General features: G+C 49.1%; 1 protein-coding gene across 1 annotated transcript in view; it reads left to right on the forward strand.

Moving 5' to 3' along the window:
• TM2D3 (TM2 domain containing 3) overlaps positions 1 to 14,669 on the forward strand; it is a 39,889-nt gene that overhangs the window by 17,100 nt on the left and 8,120 nt on the right. The window contains exon 3 of the mRNA XM_033920455.1: positions 4,945 to 5,102. Coding sequence (XP_033776346.1) covers positions 4,945 to 5,102 — 158 coding nt within the window. The remainder of the gene's footprint in view (positions 1 to 4,944; positions 5,103 to 14,669) is intronic.

Here is a 14,669-nt window from a genome sequence, read left to right on the forward strand (position 1 = left end):
TTGGCCACCATGAGAACGGGTTACTGGGCTTTGGTCTGACCCAGTAAGGCTATTCTTATGTTCTACTTCTCAGTCTATCCCCTTTCCCTTTCATCCTATGGCCCCTCATTTCAAAATTTTCTTTCAACTGAAAGAGACTCACCTCGTGCATTTATGCCACATAATTTAAATGTCTGCATATCTCCCTTCTCCCGCTTTTCCTCCAAAGTATGCATATTGAGATCTTTGAAGTCTGTTCCCGTATGCTTTTTGACAAAAACCACCTACCATTTTAGTAACCATTCCCTGGACCAACTCTATCCTGTTTTATCTTTTTGAAGGTGCAGTCTCCAGAATTGTACACAATATTCTAAAAGGGGTTTCACCAGAGTCTTATACAGGGGCATCATTACCTCCTTTTTCCTACTGGCCATACCTCTCCCTATGCAAGCTAACGTTCTTCTAGCGCTTGCTATCGCTTTTTCAACAACCTGTTTGAGCCACCTTAACATAGTAACATAATATAGTAGATGATGATAGATAAAGACCTGAATGGTCCACCCAGTCTGCCCAACCTATTCAATTTAAATTATTTTTTATTTTTTTCTTCTTAACTATTTCTGGGCAAGAATCCAAATACTGTTATACCCAAGTCCTGTTTCTCTATTGTACACAAAAGTTTTTCACCCCTAAACTATACCATTCCCTTGTGTTTTTGCAGCCCAATGCATTACCTTGCATTTAAATCTTAGCTGCCAAACTTCAGACCATTCTTCAAGCTTCACTAGGTCCTTCCTCATGTTATCTACACCATTAGGGGTGTTTACTGTATTGCAGATTTTGGTATTATCTGCAGAGAGGCAAATCTTACCAGACTGCCTTTCAGCAATATTGCTTACAAAAATTTTAAAAATAACAGGCCTAACAAATGAACCTTGCGTCACACCAATGGTAACATCGCTTTCCTCAGAGCGATTTCCACTGATCACCACCCTCTGTTGCCTTCCACTTAACCAATTCCTAACCGAATCCATCACTTTGGGGCCCATACTAAGGACACTCAGCTTATTTATTAGACCTCGGGCAATGGGGGTTAAGTAACTTGCCTAGAGTCACAAGGAGCCACAGCAGGAATTAAACACAGCACAAAATTCAAAATTTTACTATGTTTTCTGTATAGTAGCAGAAGGGACCATTCTGTGATCTCTTGAGGGTGCATTGATTTTTAGTCTTAGCACTCGCAACCTACTTCCATACTACGTAAGTAACCATCCTCTGCAGCTTCCTTGGGCTTTTCTGAAGAAATAAGATGGCGCAGAGGAGTAATAGAATGTCTGTGCAAGGATGGGGGTGAAGGCATTGAGGAGAACATATGGATTTAGAGAGTTTAGGGAGGAATTGGAACCACAGAGAGCGCAAGAAGAGATTAGGGTAGATTATCTTCTAGAGATGCAGATAGATTAAAAGGTTCATTAGCCACTGATTGCTCTTAATTAAAACTGGGATTGTAGTAGGTTTTTCCATTTCCAAATCTTACATCCGACAGAAGTTTGCTATTAATATGTGGGAATCTTGCAGGTCCCCCTACCTGTGATCACATTTTGTTGTAAGAATAAAGCAAAGCTGCTGCGGGTGAAAGAACCCAGCTAACTGAGCAGATCAAATAATGCAGATGTTTTGGAGCTACAGTTGCATTTGTTGGCCTGGAGCCTAGAAAAGAAGGCAGCCACTGAGCCAGAGTGGTATGGTTTAGTTGCAGTCTCTATTGCAGAAGAGAAGAAGCAAAGTAGAGGATGATGGGAGACAAGTGATAGTGGGGAGCTCCATTCTATTGCACCACTTACACTGACTCACCAGCAGCCCTTAGTGACTTCCGTATTCATGTGACTTTTAACTTTGAGTCAAGCTTCTTTACAAGGTCACATTTTGTGGTGGTATATTATAAACTGGATGTTCTGAAAGATGATTTTTATTCACACTTCACAATAAAAATACAAATAAAAGTATGAATTAGTAATACACATATGATTATCCTGACGGACCCTACACGGTCTGTGTTTTGGCAAGACCGCCTTCCTCCGAGGTCCTAAAGGGGATCTTGGAAGCTGCAAAGGAACAGGTTCCGGACACTTGGAGATATCTGGTGCTCCTGAATCTTTGTTTTTGGTCCTGGAATGTCCTGATTGGAGGACGCTCCCAAATATTGGCAAAACCGCCAGGAGCCACAAAAATTTCCCCTTCATTTTTCGGGGTCTGATATCTGGTAAGGATTTCAGATTACAATCCACCACACTAGGACCCCTGAGGAAGGCGGTCTTGCCGAAACACAGACTGTGTAGGGTCCGTCAGGACAGTTGTACATGTATTACTAATTCAGACTTATATTTGTATTTTTATTGTGAAAAGCAAATAAAAATCACCTTTTAAAACATCCGCATCCACAGCCTGTTGTTTTTATCTTTGGATTGTTTTTATTGTGGATCATTGGGTCTCCCTTTTTGAGGTTGTTCTTTTTTTGTGGTACATCATAAATTAAAATCCGAAGAAATGTTCAAGGAGTTACATTTTAAAAATCTGATGTTGAAAAGTAATTATCAGAATTATGGCAGCTGTTGAGCATATCCTTAGCTGTGTTATCTATTGATATTCAGTATCTGTGTTTGTTGTGCTGCTGAAATATCTTTTTACAGATGGGGCAATGTATAGTCATCGTGAGCATCCCAGTTGGGTGGAGAGTTGCTAACCATGATCAGGTGGCAGCCCTGGATCTTGGGATAACTTGAGGGTGCAAAGGTTGTTTATGCCCTCCAGCCTACAAGGTTTAATTGCAGAGGTGCTCCAGGAATTAAATTTGGAGCTACTTCAAGCTTCCACAGCTCAGTGCTCTCTCATGAGCAGCACTAAATAACAGAATACCTGTTTTCCCTTGCATCCAGAGATGACTAAGATGTTAACAGATCACAGGGGTCCTTAGGGGTAGCTAAGTTCATGGCTAAGCTCTATTCTAATAGCTGCTAAGTTCCAGCAGTGGTTTGCTTTGCCAAAAGTGGATTCACTAGTGGCACAGGTTACAGAGAACAAGACACACAGGGCTGCAGGATAGATTTTATCATCAAAAGACAATTTGAGGCTGCTGCGCTGGGACTTAAAGCAGCAACGGCAGCATCTTATTTTGTCCAGGCATGCCCTCTTGGCTAAGCTGGTCTCCAGATCCAGACAGCAACGCCAACTCCCAGTTCCTCTTGGAGAGGGTAGATTTATGTTACAGGTGCTCTCTGTCCTTTTCAGGATCTTGAGCAAGATCTCGGTTTATGCCATCTCCACCTGTAGAATGCTCTGGCTTAGGCAGTGGATGAGAGATTTGGCCTCCAAAATGATCCTGAGCAAACTCTCCTTTCAAGGCCAGTTGCTCTTTGACAAGGGTCTGGATAGTCTCATGGCTAGTGCGGTGGAGTGTAATCTGAAATCCTTACCAGATATCAGACCCTGAAAAGTGAAGGGGTCTGGTAGGGGAAATTATTGTGGCTACTGGTGGTTTTGCCAATATTTGAGAGCGTCCTCCAATCAGAGGACATTCCAGGGCCCGAGACAAGTGTCCGGAACCTGTTCCTTTGCAGCTTCCAAGAAATGGCAATGATGCCAGGACTGCAGCCATTCCCCTGAGGATGGGGGACACATTGGCAGAGTATTAGTAGGCTTGGACACAGATCTTTTCAGATCGGTAGGTGCTGGAGATCATTCAGGAGTGGTACAAGCTAGAATTCTACCAGTCCTTCCCAGAACTCTTTCTCACTCTTCTGGCATTGAAGCCAGAAAAGGTGGCCTGGTTGCGAGCAACAGTTTAGAGGAGAATGGGGCTTAGGCAGATACTTCATCATGCCCAAAAGAAACTCAGAAGACTAGAGACCAATTCTGGATCTAAAGTCAGTCAATGCAGCCCTCAAGATTCCCTGCTTCTGCATGGAAATGGTACGGTCGGTCATTGCCTCAGTTGTGCCGGGGAAATATCTTGCCTTTCTACATCTAACAGAGGCATATTTTCATCTTTTCGTCTGACAAAGTTCTTGAGGTCCCATATTCTGGACAAGCATTTCCAATTCTCGGCTCTTCCCATTTGGCCTATCAATAGCACCACAAACCTTTACCGAGGTGATGGTTGTGGTGGCACCAATCTCCGCAAGGTGGAAATTCAGGTGCATTCTTACCTGGACACTTGGCTCATAAGAGCATCCTCGAGGGAAGTGGGAGCGACAGTGATGGATCAAGTGGTCAAGCTCCTATGGACGGTGGGCTGGGTAGTCAACTTTGGGAAGAGTTGCATGATCCTGACTCTGTCCCTAGAATAACTGGGAATCTGTTTCAAGACAGCACAGAACAGGGTCTTCACTCATAAGAGACTCGGTTTAAATATTGGAGAATAGAACTATTGATGCAGATGGCACACAGATACGTGACCCCTTTTGTTTCCACCTTGTTTCAGTTAGTAGTGGTTTAAAAGCTTTATTGTTTAATGTTTGTATTTAGAGCAGAATAGACTTATGTGGTTTTGGGGAGTTTACCTGCATTCCTCTCTTATGTTTGTACTCTATGACTCACTAGAAACTTTGGTACCGACTGAGGGGGTGGAGCTCATCCAGAGTGATGAGAGGTGGAATATGAAAACAAAATAGTGGACTCTCTACAACCCTAGCAGCTAATGAGGGTTTTATCCGCTGGTCAAGACTTCCATTCCTGTTTTACAAGAAAGAAGATTAGCAAGGTAAGAACCTAATCTTTCCATGTGTGTGAGGATGTTTCTTTTTTAAAGCTATTTCTTAAACACAGCTATCCCCAGAAAAGAACACTAGTAGGTAGAAAAAGAAATTCAGTAGGAAGCACAATATTCTAAAAACAGAATCTGCCCTTATTATACATGAACTATCACAAGCTAAGAAAATGTTTCTCAAAGCCCATTAACTTCCACAGAAAGCACAAAGACTCCATCTTACATCCCAAACTGTCCCAGTGGTGGATTATGTAACAGACTACCTCCAGAATGTGTGATTTGCAGTAAAAACTATTCGTGTATTTATGGGAAATCAACACCACGTGAATGCAGAATCAGAGAACAAGTTCACTGTGTTGTAAGTATGCAATAGTTGTTTATTTTTCTTTTGGTTGTTTTGCATTTGATTTAGCAAGATGTTCCTTGATCATCTTCTATTACTCTGATTACTGACAGAGCATTCATCTTTTTCTCCTCAAATATACAATAAGGGCCATATTTTGTAAATGGTGCCAAAAATGAGATGCCTAGATCATACCTACTGGCACCTAACTTAATTGCTTTAATCAGCTCTGTGATTATCCATACCATTTAAAATGTATTAAAAATACATTAAAAACAATTAGGCACCAGAATTGCGTTTATAGCATGGCACCTAAAATCAAAGTAGACCTGTGCATTTAGGTGTGGAAATGACCTTAAGTGTCACTAAGCACAGCTATGTACAATTTTCTGAAAAACTTATTGTAGTCCAGGGTTTACAGAGATACATTACCAGCACCTTAAGTTTTTTCTTAGGTGCTGGTAGCCGTGATTCTGTTAACAGTACCTAAGTGTGATTGACATGTGGCCAATGCCATTTTTCTAGGCGCCATTTACAGAATCCAGGCCTAACTTTATTCTCTGGGATATGTAACAGCAAATCACCAGGAGGCAGTGCTGGGGATGTGGTTGGAGATCGGTTCCACTGCCCCTGTATTAACACATCATAAATCAAGACAGTTTAATGGTCTGTTACATTTTGTTGTCTTAGATATAGAGAATGACACGGTGACGGTTTACCCGCGGCCACCGCATTTAAGCCGCGGGTCACCGCCGAAAACGGGGAAGAAAACTAGCAGTCGCTGCGGTGACGGGGACAAGGCCATTCACCGACCACGGAAACGGTGAACAGGTTTGTCCCCGCGGGCCAATGTACCCCCTTCTAGGAACCGCTATTTACCTGTGTTTCACCGTGCTCCTCATTTGTCAGATCAACCCTTCCTGCCAATCGCAGCAGAAGGGTACCCAACCCCTCCTGCCGGTCCTCCCAATGGCCTCCGCTAAGATCGCCGGCAGGAGGGTACCCAACCCCTCCTGCTGGACCCCCCCCCCAATGAACCCTCCCACCCCGGAACCCCCTTAGTCTTACTTTCCAAGTTGGACCGGACAGCTCCTCGCTCGTCTGGCCAGCAGGCCTGCCTCCGTCCAAATGAGGCGGGCCCGCCCCTCCCCTCCCCTGCCTCCCAATGGCCTCCCCTAAGATCGCCGGCAGGAGGGTACCCAACCCCTCCTGCTGGACCCCCCCCCCAACGAACCCTCCCACCCTGGAACCCCCTTAGTCTTACTTTCCAAGTTGGACCGGACAGTTCCTCGCTCGTCTGGCCAGCAGGCCTGCCTCCGTCCAAATGAGGCGGGCCCGCCCCTCCCCTCCCCTGCCTAACCCACAGGATCCTAGGGCCTGATTGGCCCAAGCACCTAAGGCCCCTCCTATAGCGGGAGTGGCTTTAGGTGCCTAGACCAATCAGGCCCTAGGATCCTGTGGGTTGGGCAGGGTAGGGGCGGGCCCGCCTCATTTGGACGGAGGCAAGCCTGCTGGCCATACGTGTGAGGAGCCGTCCGGTCCAACTTGGAAAGTAAGACTAAGGGGGTTCCGGGGTGGGAGGGTTCGTTGGGGGGGGGGTCCAGCAGGAGGGGTTGGGTACCCTCCTGCCGGCGATCTTAGGGGAGGCCATTGGGAGGACCGGCAGGAGGGGTTGGGTACCCTTCTGCTGCGATTGTCGGGAGGGCCGTTGGGGGGGTCTACAGGAGGGGTTGGGTGCCCTCCTGCCGTGATCGCTGGGGGGAGGGGAGACTTGCAGCCGTAGCCGCGGTCACTATGCTAATCACGGCAGCATTTAAAGTACATGTCGTGTTTGTTTTTGCATTGCTAGCCCCAGGGGTGGTGGAAGATTAGTGATTGAAAAACTGTATAAAAAATAACTATTTTAAATTTAGTGATCAAAATGTGTCAGTTTTGAGAATTTTTATTAATTAATTTTTTCTCTGCGTGTTTTGTTTTTGTTTAGTTATTAACTAATATTTAACTAAGTTTTAAAGTTTTAAAGTTTTAAAGAATGTTTCCTTTATACGTAAATAAAGAAAAGTGAATGGGATTGCAGTGGCGGTGACGGGGCGGTGAATGGGGTGGCAGTGGCGGTGACGGGGCGGTGAAGAGGATGGTGAGACGGGGATGGGGCGGTGACGGGGATGGTGAGACGGGGACGGGGCGGTGACGGGGATGGTGAGACGGGGACGGGGCGGTGACGGGGACCAATTTTTTCACCGTGTCATTCTCTACTTAGATACTGTTGTACTAACCTGTTACACTTTGTAAGTTAGTGGGTGTTTTGTGTTTAACTGTGAGATGCAGATGAGTTTTTGGGTTTTTTTGTGACTAAAGGATGAAAATATTTTATTTATGCTGCTATGGCCAGAAGTTTTGTGCATTCCTGGTTGCAAGTAAAAATCCTAAATAAATAAATTTCCTATTATCCCAGGACAAGCAGGCATGATATTCTCACATGTGGGTGACGTCATCTACGGAGCCCCAGCGCGGACAGCTTTTCAAGCAAACTTGCTAGAAGTTTCAAGTTTGCACACTGCACCACGCATGTGCATGCCTTCTCGCCCACTAGAGGGCGCATCCCACCTCGTGGTCCTCAGTTCAATTTTTTCCGCGGAGCCAGAAAGCCCTGTGGATCTGAGCTCCAGTGTATTGCCTTCTAGCTGCCGCGTTTCGTTGTTCTTTTATTTGAATAAATTCGCGGTGCTGCTTTCTTGTTTTTTCGTTTCTTTTCTTTTCAAAAAAAAAAAAAAAAATATATTTTATTTTTCGTTGGGCTCCGGGGACTCCCGGAAGCCGTGGCCGCGGGACGTCGGTTGTTCCCGGCCTTCTTCTTCGTTGATGTCCCGTCCTGTTACGGGATTTAAAAAGTGCAGCCGGTGTGAGAGGTTACTTTCCATCACTGACCCTCACCGGTGGTGCATTGTCTGTCTTGGGCCGGATCATCCGACAGCGTCGTGTGATCGCTGTGCTACTTTCCAAAATAGAGCCCTCCGTCGCCGTAAGGCCAGAATGGCGGAATTGTTCGCCGTCGACACGCCGCCTAAGGCCTCGACGTTGGCCTCGGCCCCGGCCTTGACCTCGGCCTCGGCATCCTCGGGGGCCTCGGCTTCGCCTCGGCCCTCGTCTTCGAAGGCGTCTACAGGGAAGCCGGCTTCGGGTAAGTCCTCTGTTCCATCCCCTTCAGCAAAGAAGCCATCTTCTACTCAGGCTAAGGCGGGTGGGTCGACCCCGGCCCCGCCTCGGACCTCGACTTCGCACACCCCGAGGGAATACTCGAGACCGAGGTCGCCCTCCAGGGAGTGTGCTCCGGACTCAGAACTCCCCACCTTCGTGGGGATTCCGGCCTTCCAGGAACTCCTTCGAGCCCTGATTTCATCGGAGCTGACGGGGGCCCTGGAAGTGTTGCAGCGGGCTGCGGTTCCGGCGGCCTCGACCTCGGCCGCGGCGCCTTCGGTCTCGGAGGCTCCGGCCTCGGCTCCCTCGACCTCGGGAGCCCCGGCCTCGGTAACCTCGGTCTCGGGTACTGTCGCCCCCTTAACCTCGGTCTCGGCCCCGCCCATGACCTCGACCTCGGGGGGGCCGCCTGAGCGGAGTGTGAGGCCCAAGGAAAAGTTGCGCAGAGTGCGCCGTCTTTCCTCCTCTTCCTCGGGGTCTTCCCGGGACGCCTCGCCCTCGACGCGACCTCGGACGAGGCGCCGATCGAGGAAGTCTAAGCGGCCGCGAGGCTCGCCTCGGCACGATCGTTCCTCGCCGCTCAGGGGCGAGGCGCTGCAGGTGTCGGAGTTGCGCCTCGACAACCCGAGGCTCCTCCGATCACCTCATGGGAAGTCTTCCCGTGCCGCCTCGCCGAGGAAGTGGGAGAGTGCCCCCCGGACCCCGGGGTCCTCACCCAAGGGTTCTGCGAGGCGGAGAATTTCTCCTTCCCCCTCGAGGGCCTTGGGAAGGGGATCCTGGGACTCGGGGTCAGTTAGGGATCCTCATTATTCCCATGAGGCCTCTCCCCTCTCCTCGGTGGGGCGGTCGAGAACCCCGTCTCCCCCGGCCAGGCCGTCCTCATTTTCCTCCTTTGTTCAGGACATGGCCCGAGCCCTGGGGTTAGACCTGATGGTCGGTTCTCAATACTCCAAAGAATTTTTGGAGGAACAGGACCTTCCCACTCCTCCTAGAGAGGTGCCTAGGCTCCCCCTCAACAGAGTCCTTCTGCAGACCTGGTTGAAGAACTTGTCAAACCCTCTTACAGTCACGTCTGTGCCTTCAAAAATGGAAGCGAAATATAGGACGGTGCCCCCTAAAGGGTTCGAAAAGGCGCAGCTCTCCCACCAGTCTCTTCTGGTGGAGTCTGCCCTTAAAAAATCACAGCCCTCACGGGTTTCTGCGGCGGTTCCACCCGGCAGGGAGGGGCGGACCCTGGACAAGTTTGGCCGTCGCCTCTATTCAAATTCCCTGATGGCCACCAGGGTTCTAAATTACGCCTTCACCTTTTCCTCCTATTTGCGTGGCATGGTGAAGGACCTTCCTCAATATCGAGACTCGTTACCGGACTCCCAGAGAGCAGGATTCGATAAGTTTATGTCCAACCTGTCTCAATTGCGATTGTACCTATTTCATGCGGTGTATGACGCATTTGAGCTGGTTTCGAGGGTGTCGGCCTTCGCAGTGGCCATGCGCCGCTTGGCCTGGCTTCGCACCCTCGACATGGACCCAAACCTGCAGGAACGTCTTGCAGATTTGCCTTGTGTGGGGTCCGAGTTATTTGACGAGTCCTTAGATGCGGCGACCAAGCGGTTGTCGGAGCAGGAGCGCTCGTTAGCATCCCTGGTCCGCCCCAAACCTAGGCCCCCGCCGCAGAAACCTTTCCGGCCTCCGCCGCGCCGATATCTTCAGAAGTCGACCCCGGCTTTCTCAAGACCACCTCCGAGACGTCCGTCTCAGCGAGGCAGAGGGGGACAAACCCAAGCCCCGGCGCAGGGTCCTTCTAAGCCCGCGCCTTCCTTTTGACGGGCTGAGCGGACGGGGCGGGTTCCCCTCCGCGATATCACAGGAATCCCTTCCTATCGGGGGGCGTCTTCGGTTCTTCCGGGTGGCATGGGCCGAGATAACCTCAGACGCTTGGGTGCTCCGGACCGTCTCCGAGGGCTACTCGCTCAACTTTGTATCCTCGCCACCGGACCATCCTCCAAATCTGGCCTCTTGCAACCGATCGCAGCTGCCGACCCTTCTGGCCGAGGCCAGGGCCCTCTTGGTACTTCGGGCGGTCGAACCAGTCCCCCAGGACCAACGGGGTACGGGGTTTTACTCCTGTTACTTTTTGGTTCCAAAAAAGACCGGGGACCTGCGCCCCATACTGGACCTCAGGAAGCTCAACAAATTCCTGGTCCGGGAGAAGTTTCGAATGCTGTCTCTCCCGGTCTTATATCCTCTTTTGGAGGAGGGGGACTGGATGTGCTCCCTCGACTTGAAGGAAGCATACACCCATGTTCCGGTGCATCCCGCCTTCCGAAGATTTTTACGATTCCAGGTGGGGGATTTGCACCTACAGTACAGGGTCCTGCCCTTCGGCCTGGCTTCCTCTCCACGAGTCTTCACGAAGTGCATGGTGGTGGTTGCGGCAGCCCTGAGGTCTCGTGGGCTTCATGTGTTCCCTTACCTGGACGATTGGCTTATCAAAGCCCCGACCAGGGAGGGGGTTATCTCAGCGACCCGACGGTCTATTGCCTTCCTGCAGAGCCTCGGGTTCGAGATAAACTTTCCAAAATCTCAGTTGTGCCCGGCTCAGTCTCTTCAATTTATAGGCGCGGTGCTGGACATGGTGCGCCTGCGCTCCTATCTCCCGCCCCAGCGGTTGGAAGCCTTGGTCCGGATGGGCCGTCAGGTTTCTCAACTATCGGTGGTGTCGGCCCACCGCATGATGATACTGCTCGGGCATATGGCGTCGACGGTCCACGTCGCTCCGTTTGCCAGGCTGCATCTGAGGATCCCACAATGGACCCTTGCTTCCCAGTGGCGTCAGGAGTGCGATCCAGTGTCTCGCCTCATTGCGGTGACTCCGCTTTTGCGGAAATCGCTGCGTTGGTGGACAAACTCTTCACATCTGTCCAAGGGTTTGCTGTTTCTCACCCCTCCGTTTCGCAAGGTTCTGACCACAGACTCCTCGGAGTACGCGTGGGGAGCCCACATCGACGGTCTTCGCACGCAGGGCCTGTGGTCTGCCGAGGACCGTCGGTGTCACATCAACGTGCTAGAGCTTCGAGCCATCTTTCTAGCACTCCGAGCTTTCGTTCACATAGTGCGGAATCAGGTTGTCCTCGTTCGCACGGACAATCAAGTGGCAATGTACTATGTGAACAAGCAGGGTGGAACGGGCTCTTGGCCCCTCTGCTCGGAGGCTCTTCGCCTTTGGGAGTGGGCGGTCTCCCGGAACATCTTCCTTCGGGCGGTCTACATCCAAGGAGAACTGAATTGTCTGGCAGACAAACTCAGTCGTCTTCTGCAACCGCACGAGTGGACTCTACACTCCGCAGTTCTGCGCGAGGTTTTCGTTCGCTGGGGAACGCCACAGGTGGATCTGTTTGCCTCTCCGGAGACCCACAAACTGCCCCTGTATTGTTCTCGGATGTACTCGCGGGACCGTCTGGAGGCCGATGCCTTTCTTCTCGATTGGGAGGGGAGGTTCCTGTATGCATTCCCTCCTTTTCCTCTAATCATGTGAACGTTGGTACATCTGAAATCGTCCACGGCCACGATGATTCTCAACGCACCTCGGTGGCCGCGTCAGCACTGGTTCTCCCTGCTGCTTCAGCTCAGTGTCAGGGAGCCTCTTCTTCTGCCTGTGTTTCCTTCTCTGCTGTCACAGAGTCAAGGATCCATGTTACATCCCAATCTGCAGTCATTACACCTGACAGCCTGGTTTCTTGCTCCCTAACTGCGCCTGATCTGTCTCAATCGGTGAGGGAGGTATTGGAAGCCTCACGCAAGATCTCGACAAGGCTTTGTTATTCGCAGAAATGGACCAGGTTCTCTACCTGGTGTTCGTCTTTTCACCTGGATCCGGTGTCGGTTCCGGTGTCCTCGGTTTTGGACTATTTATTCCACCTGTCGCACTCTGGTCTGAAAACCACTTCGGTGCGTGTTCATCTTAGTGCTATTTCTGCCTTCCATCAACATCTGGATGGCCGCCCTCTGTCGCTCCATCCTTTGGTGACACGCTTCATGAAAGGGTTACTCAGGGTTTGTCCCCCTCTTAAGCCTCCTTCAGTCGTGTGGAATTTGAATGTGGTTTTGGCTCAACTGATGAAACCTCCTTTTGAGCCACTCAACAAGTCTTTCTTGAAATTTCTGACTTGGAAGGTGGTGTTTCTGATTGCCCTCACCTCCGCTAGGCGGATTGGGGAGTTGCAAGCCTTGGTTGCGGACCCTCCTTTCACTGTCTTCCATCATGACAAGGTGGTTCTCCGCACCCATCCTAAGTTTGTACCTAAAGTTGTTTCTGATTTCCACCTCAATCAGTCCATTGTCCTTCCTGTGTTCTTTCCTAAGCCCCACTCCCATCCTGGCGAGACGGCGCTTCACACGCTTGACTGTAAGAGGGCGTTGGCATATTACCTTCAACGCACCAGGTCTCATCGGAAGGTTCCTCAATTGTTTTTGTCCTTCGATCCCAATCGATTAGGGCATCCGGTTTCCAAGCGCACTCTGTCTAACTGGTTGGCTGCTTGCATTTCCTTTTGCTATGCTCAGGCTGGACTTCCGCCCCCGGGTCGAGTCACGGGGCATAAGGTCCGAGCGATGGCAGCTTCAGTGGCTTTCCTCCGATCCACTCCTATGGAGGACATATGTAAGGCTGCCACTTGGTCTTCGGTTCATACGTTCACCTCTCATTACTGTCTGGACACTTTATCCAGGAGTGACGGCCGGTTTGGCCAGTCAGTTTTGCAAAATCTGTTTTCCTAAATTGCCATCCTCCCACCTGCCCTTTTTTAGTTGGCTTGGAGGTCACCCACATGTGAGAATATCATGCCTGCTTGTCCTGGGATAAAGCACAGTTACTTACCGTAACAGGTGTTATCCAGGGACAGCAGGCATATATTCTCACAACCCGCCCGCCTCCCCGGGGATGGCTTCTTTGCTAGTTATGGAACTGAGGACCACGAGGTGGGATGCGCCCTCTAGTGGGCGAGAAGGCATGCACATGCGTGGTGCAGTGTGCAAACTTGAAACTTCTAGCAAGTTTGCTTGAAAAGCTGTCCGCGCTGGGGCTCCGTAGATGACGTCACCCACATGTGAGAATATATGCCTGCTGTCCCTGGATAACACCTGTTACGGTAAGTAACTGTGCTTTTCATACGACTTGGGTAGTTTGGCCCTGATCCTGCAAAGGTTTGGATGTCCAAAACAGGCGTCCTTTGCAGAATCTTGCTCAGTGATGCTCAGAACTGTTTAGATCTAGGCTGTCCAAGTCCTGTCCTCGAGATCTACTGGCAGGCCAGATTTTCAGGATATCCACAATGAATATGCATCCTGTACTGCCTTCTTGGTATGCAGATCTCACTCATACATGTTCACTGTGGATATCCTGAAAACCTGGCCTGCCAGTAGATCTCAAGGACTGGACTTGGGCAACCCTGGTTTAGATGTTTAATTTTTGAGACTTCCTGTAGAGAATCGGGTTTTAGGTGAGAGTTAGATGTCCAAACAATGTCCTTAATGTTGTAATATTTTATTATTATGATATTATTAGAATGGTGATTTTATGGTGTTTTTCATTATAATTGTGATACTGGGAGTTGGATCTGTTTAATGCTTTTATTTTTTTCTTTTCCATTGGAGAGTGACTGGGATTCTAACCAGCAACATTAGAGTAGAAGGCTGTAGGTTTAACCAGTGTGCTACACAGTGAGCTAGCAAGTTGCATAGCAATTGTAAAACTAGATCCTATTGGCATTGTAAAGGAAGTCTACTTTTCAGCATAGTTTGGGCTTCAGATAGACCTGAGTTCTATAGACGAAACTTGGGTACAGTTTGGATGCCTTAATGTGATCTGCTAAATAGCTCTCTGGGGTTTTATTTTTGCTTTATTAAGCTTAAAATACATTTAATAAGGCACCACATAAACAGGGCACATCAAAACATATATATAGCATGCAAAACCTTCTATTTTTGTGGACAAACAACAATGCTACTTGCTAATTAGAAGAAAAGATTCATTAACTGAAGCACAGCACATGAAAAACACAGCTTTATGTTTCTTGCTAAAAAGTTACCTTTTTTTCTGACTAAACAGTGCTCCAATCAGCTCATTAACCACTTAGTTTGTACGCCTAAGTCATGCTCAGCGTAAGATGGGACTTAGGCGCCCTTTATAGAATCAGGGCCTTTGTGTCCTGGCAGGCAATTTTAGAGTTAAAAGAATAGCACTATTGGGGGAGTAAGGGCATATTTTTAATGTCTAGCCCCTTTCAAGAATTTAGGAAACCCCCCTCCCCGTGCCCAATTTTGTCAAAAAATTAATAAAACAAAATGAGTCCATGAAGATCTTTTTATAATATTCTATATTTTTAG

This window comes from Geotrypetes seraphini, chromosome 14, assembly GCF_902459505.1.
Source record: "Geotrypetes seraphini chromosome 14, aGeoSer1.1, whole genome shotgun sequence".
Classification (NCBI taxonomy): Eukaryota; Metazoa; Chordata; class Amphibia; order Gymnophiona; family Dermophiidae; genus Geotrypetes; species Geotrypetes seraphini.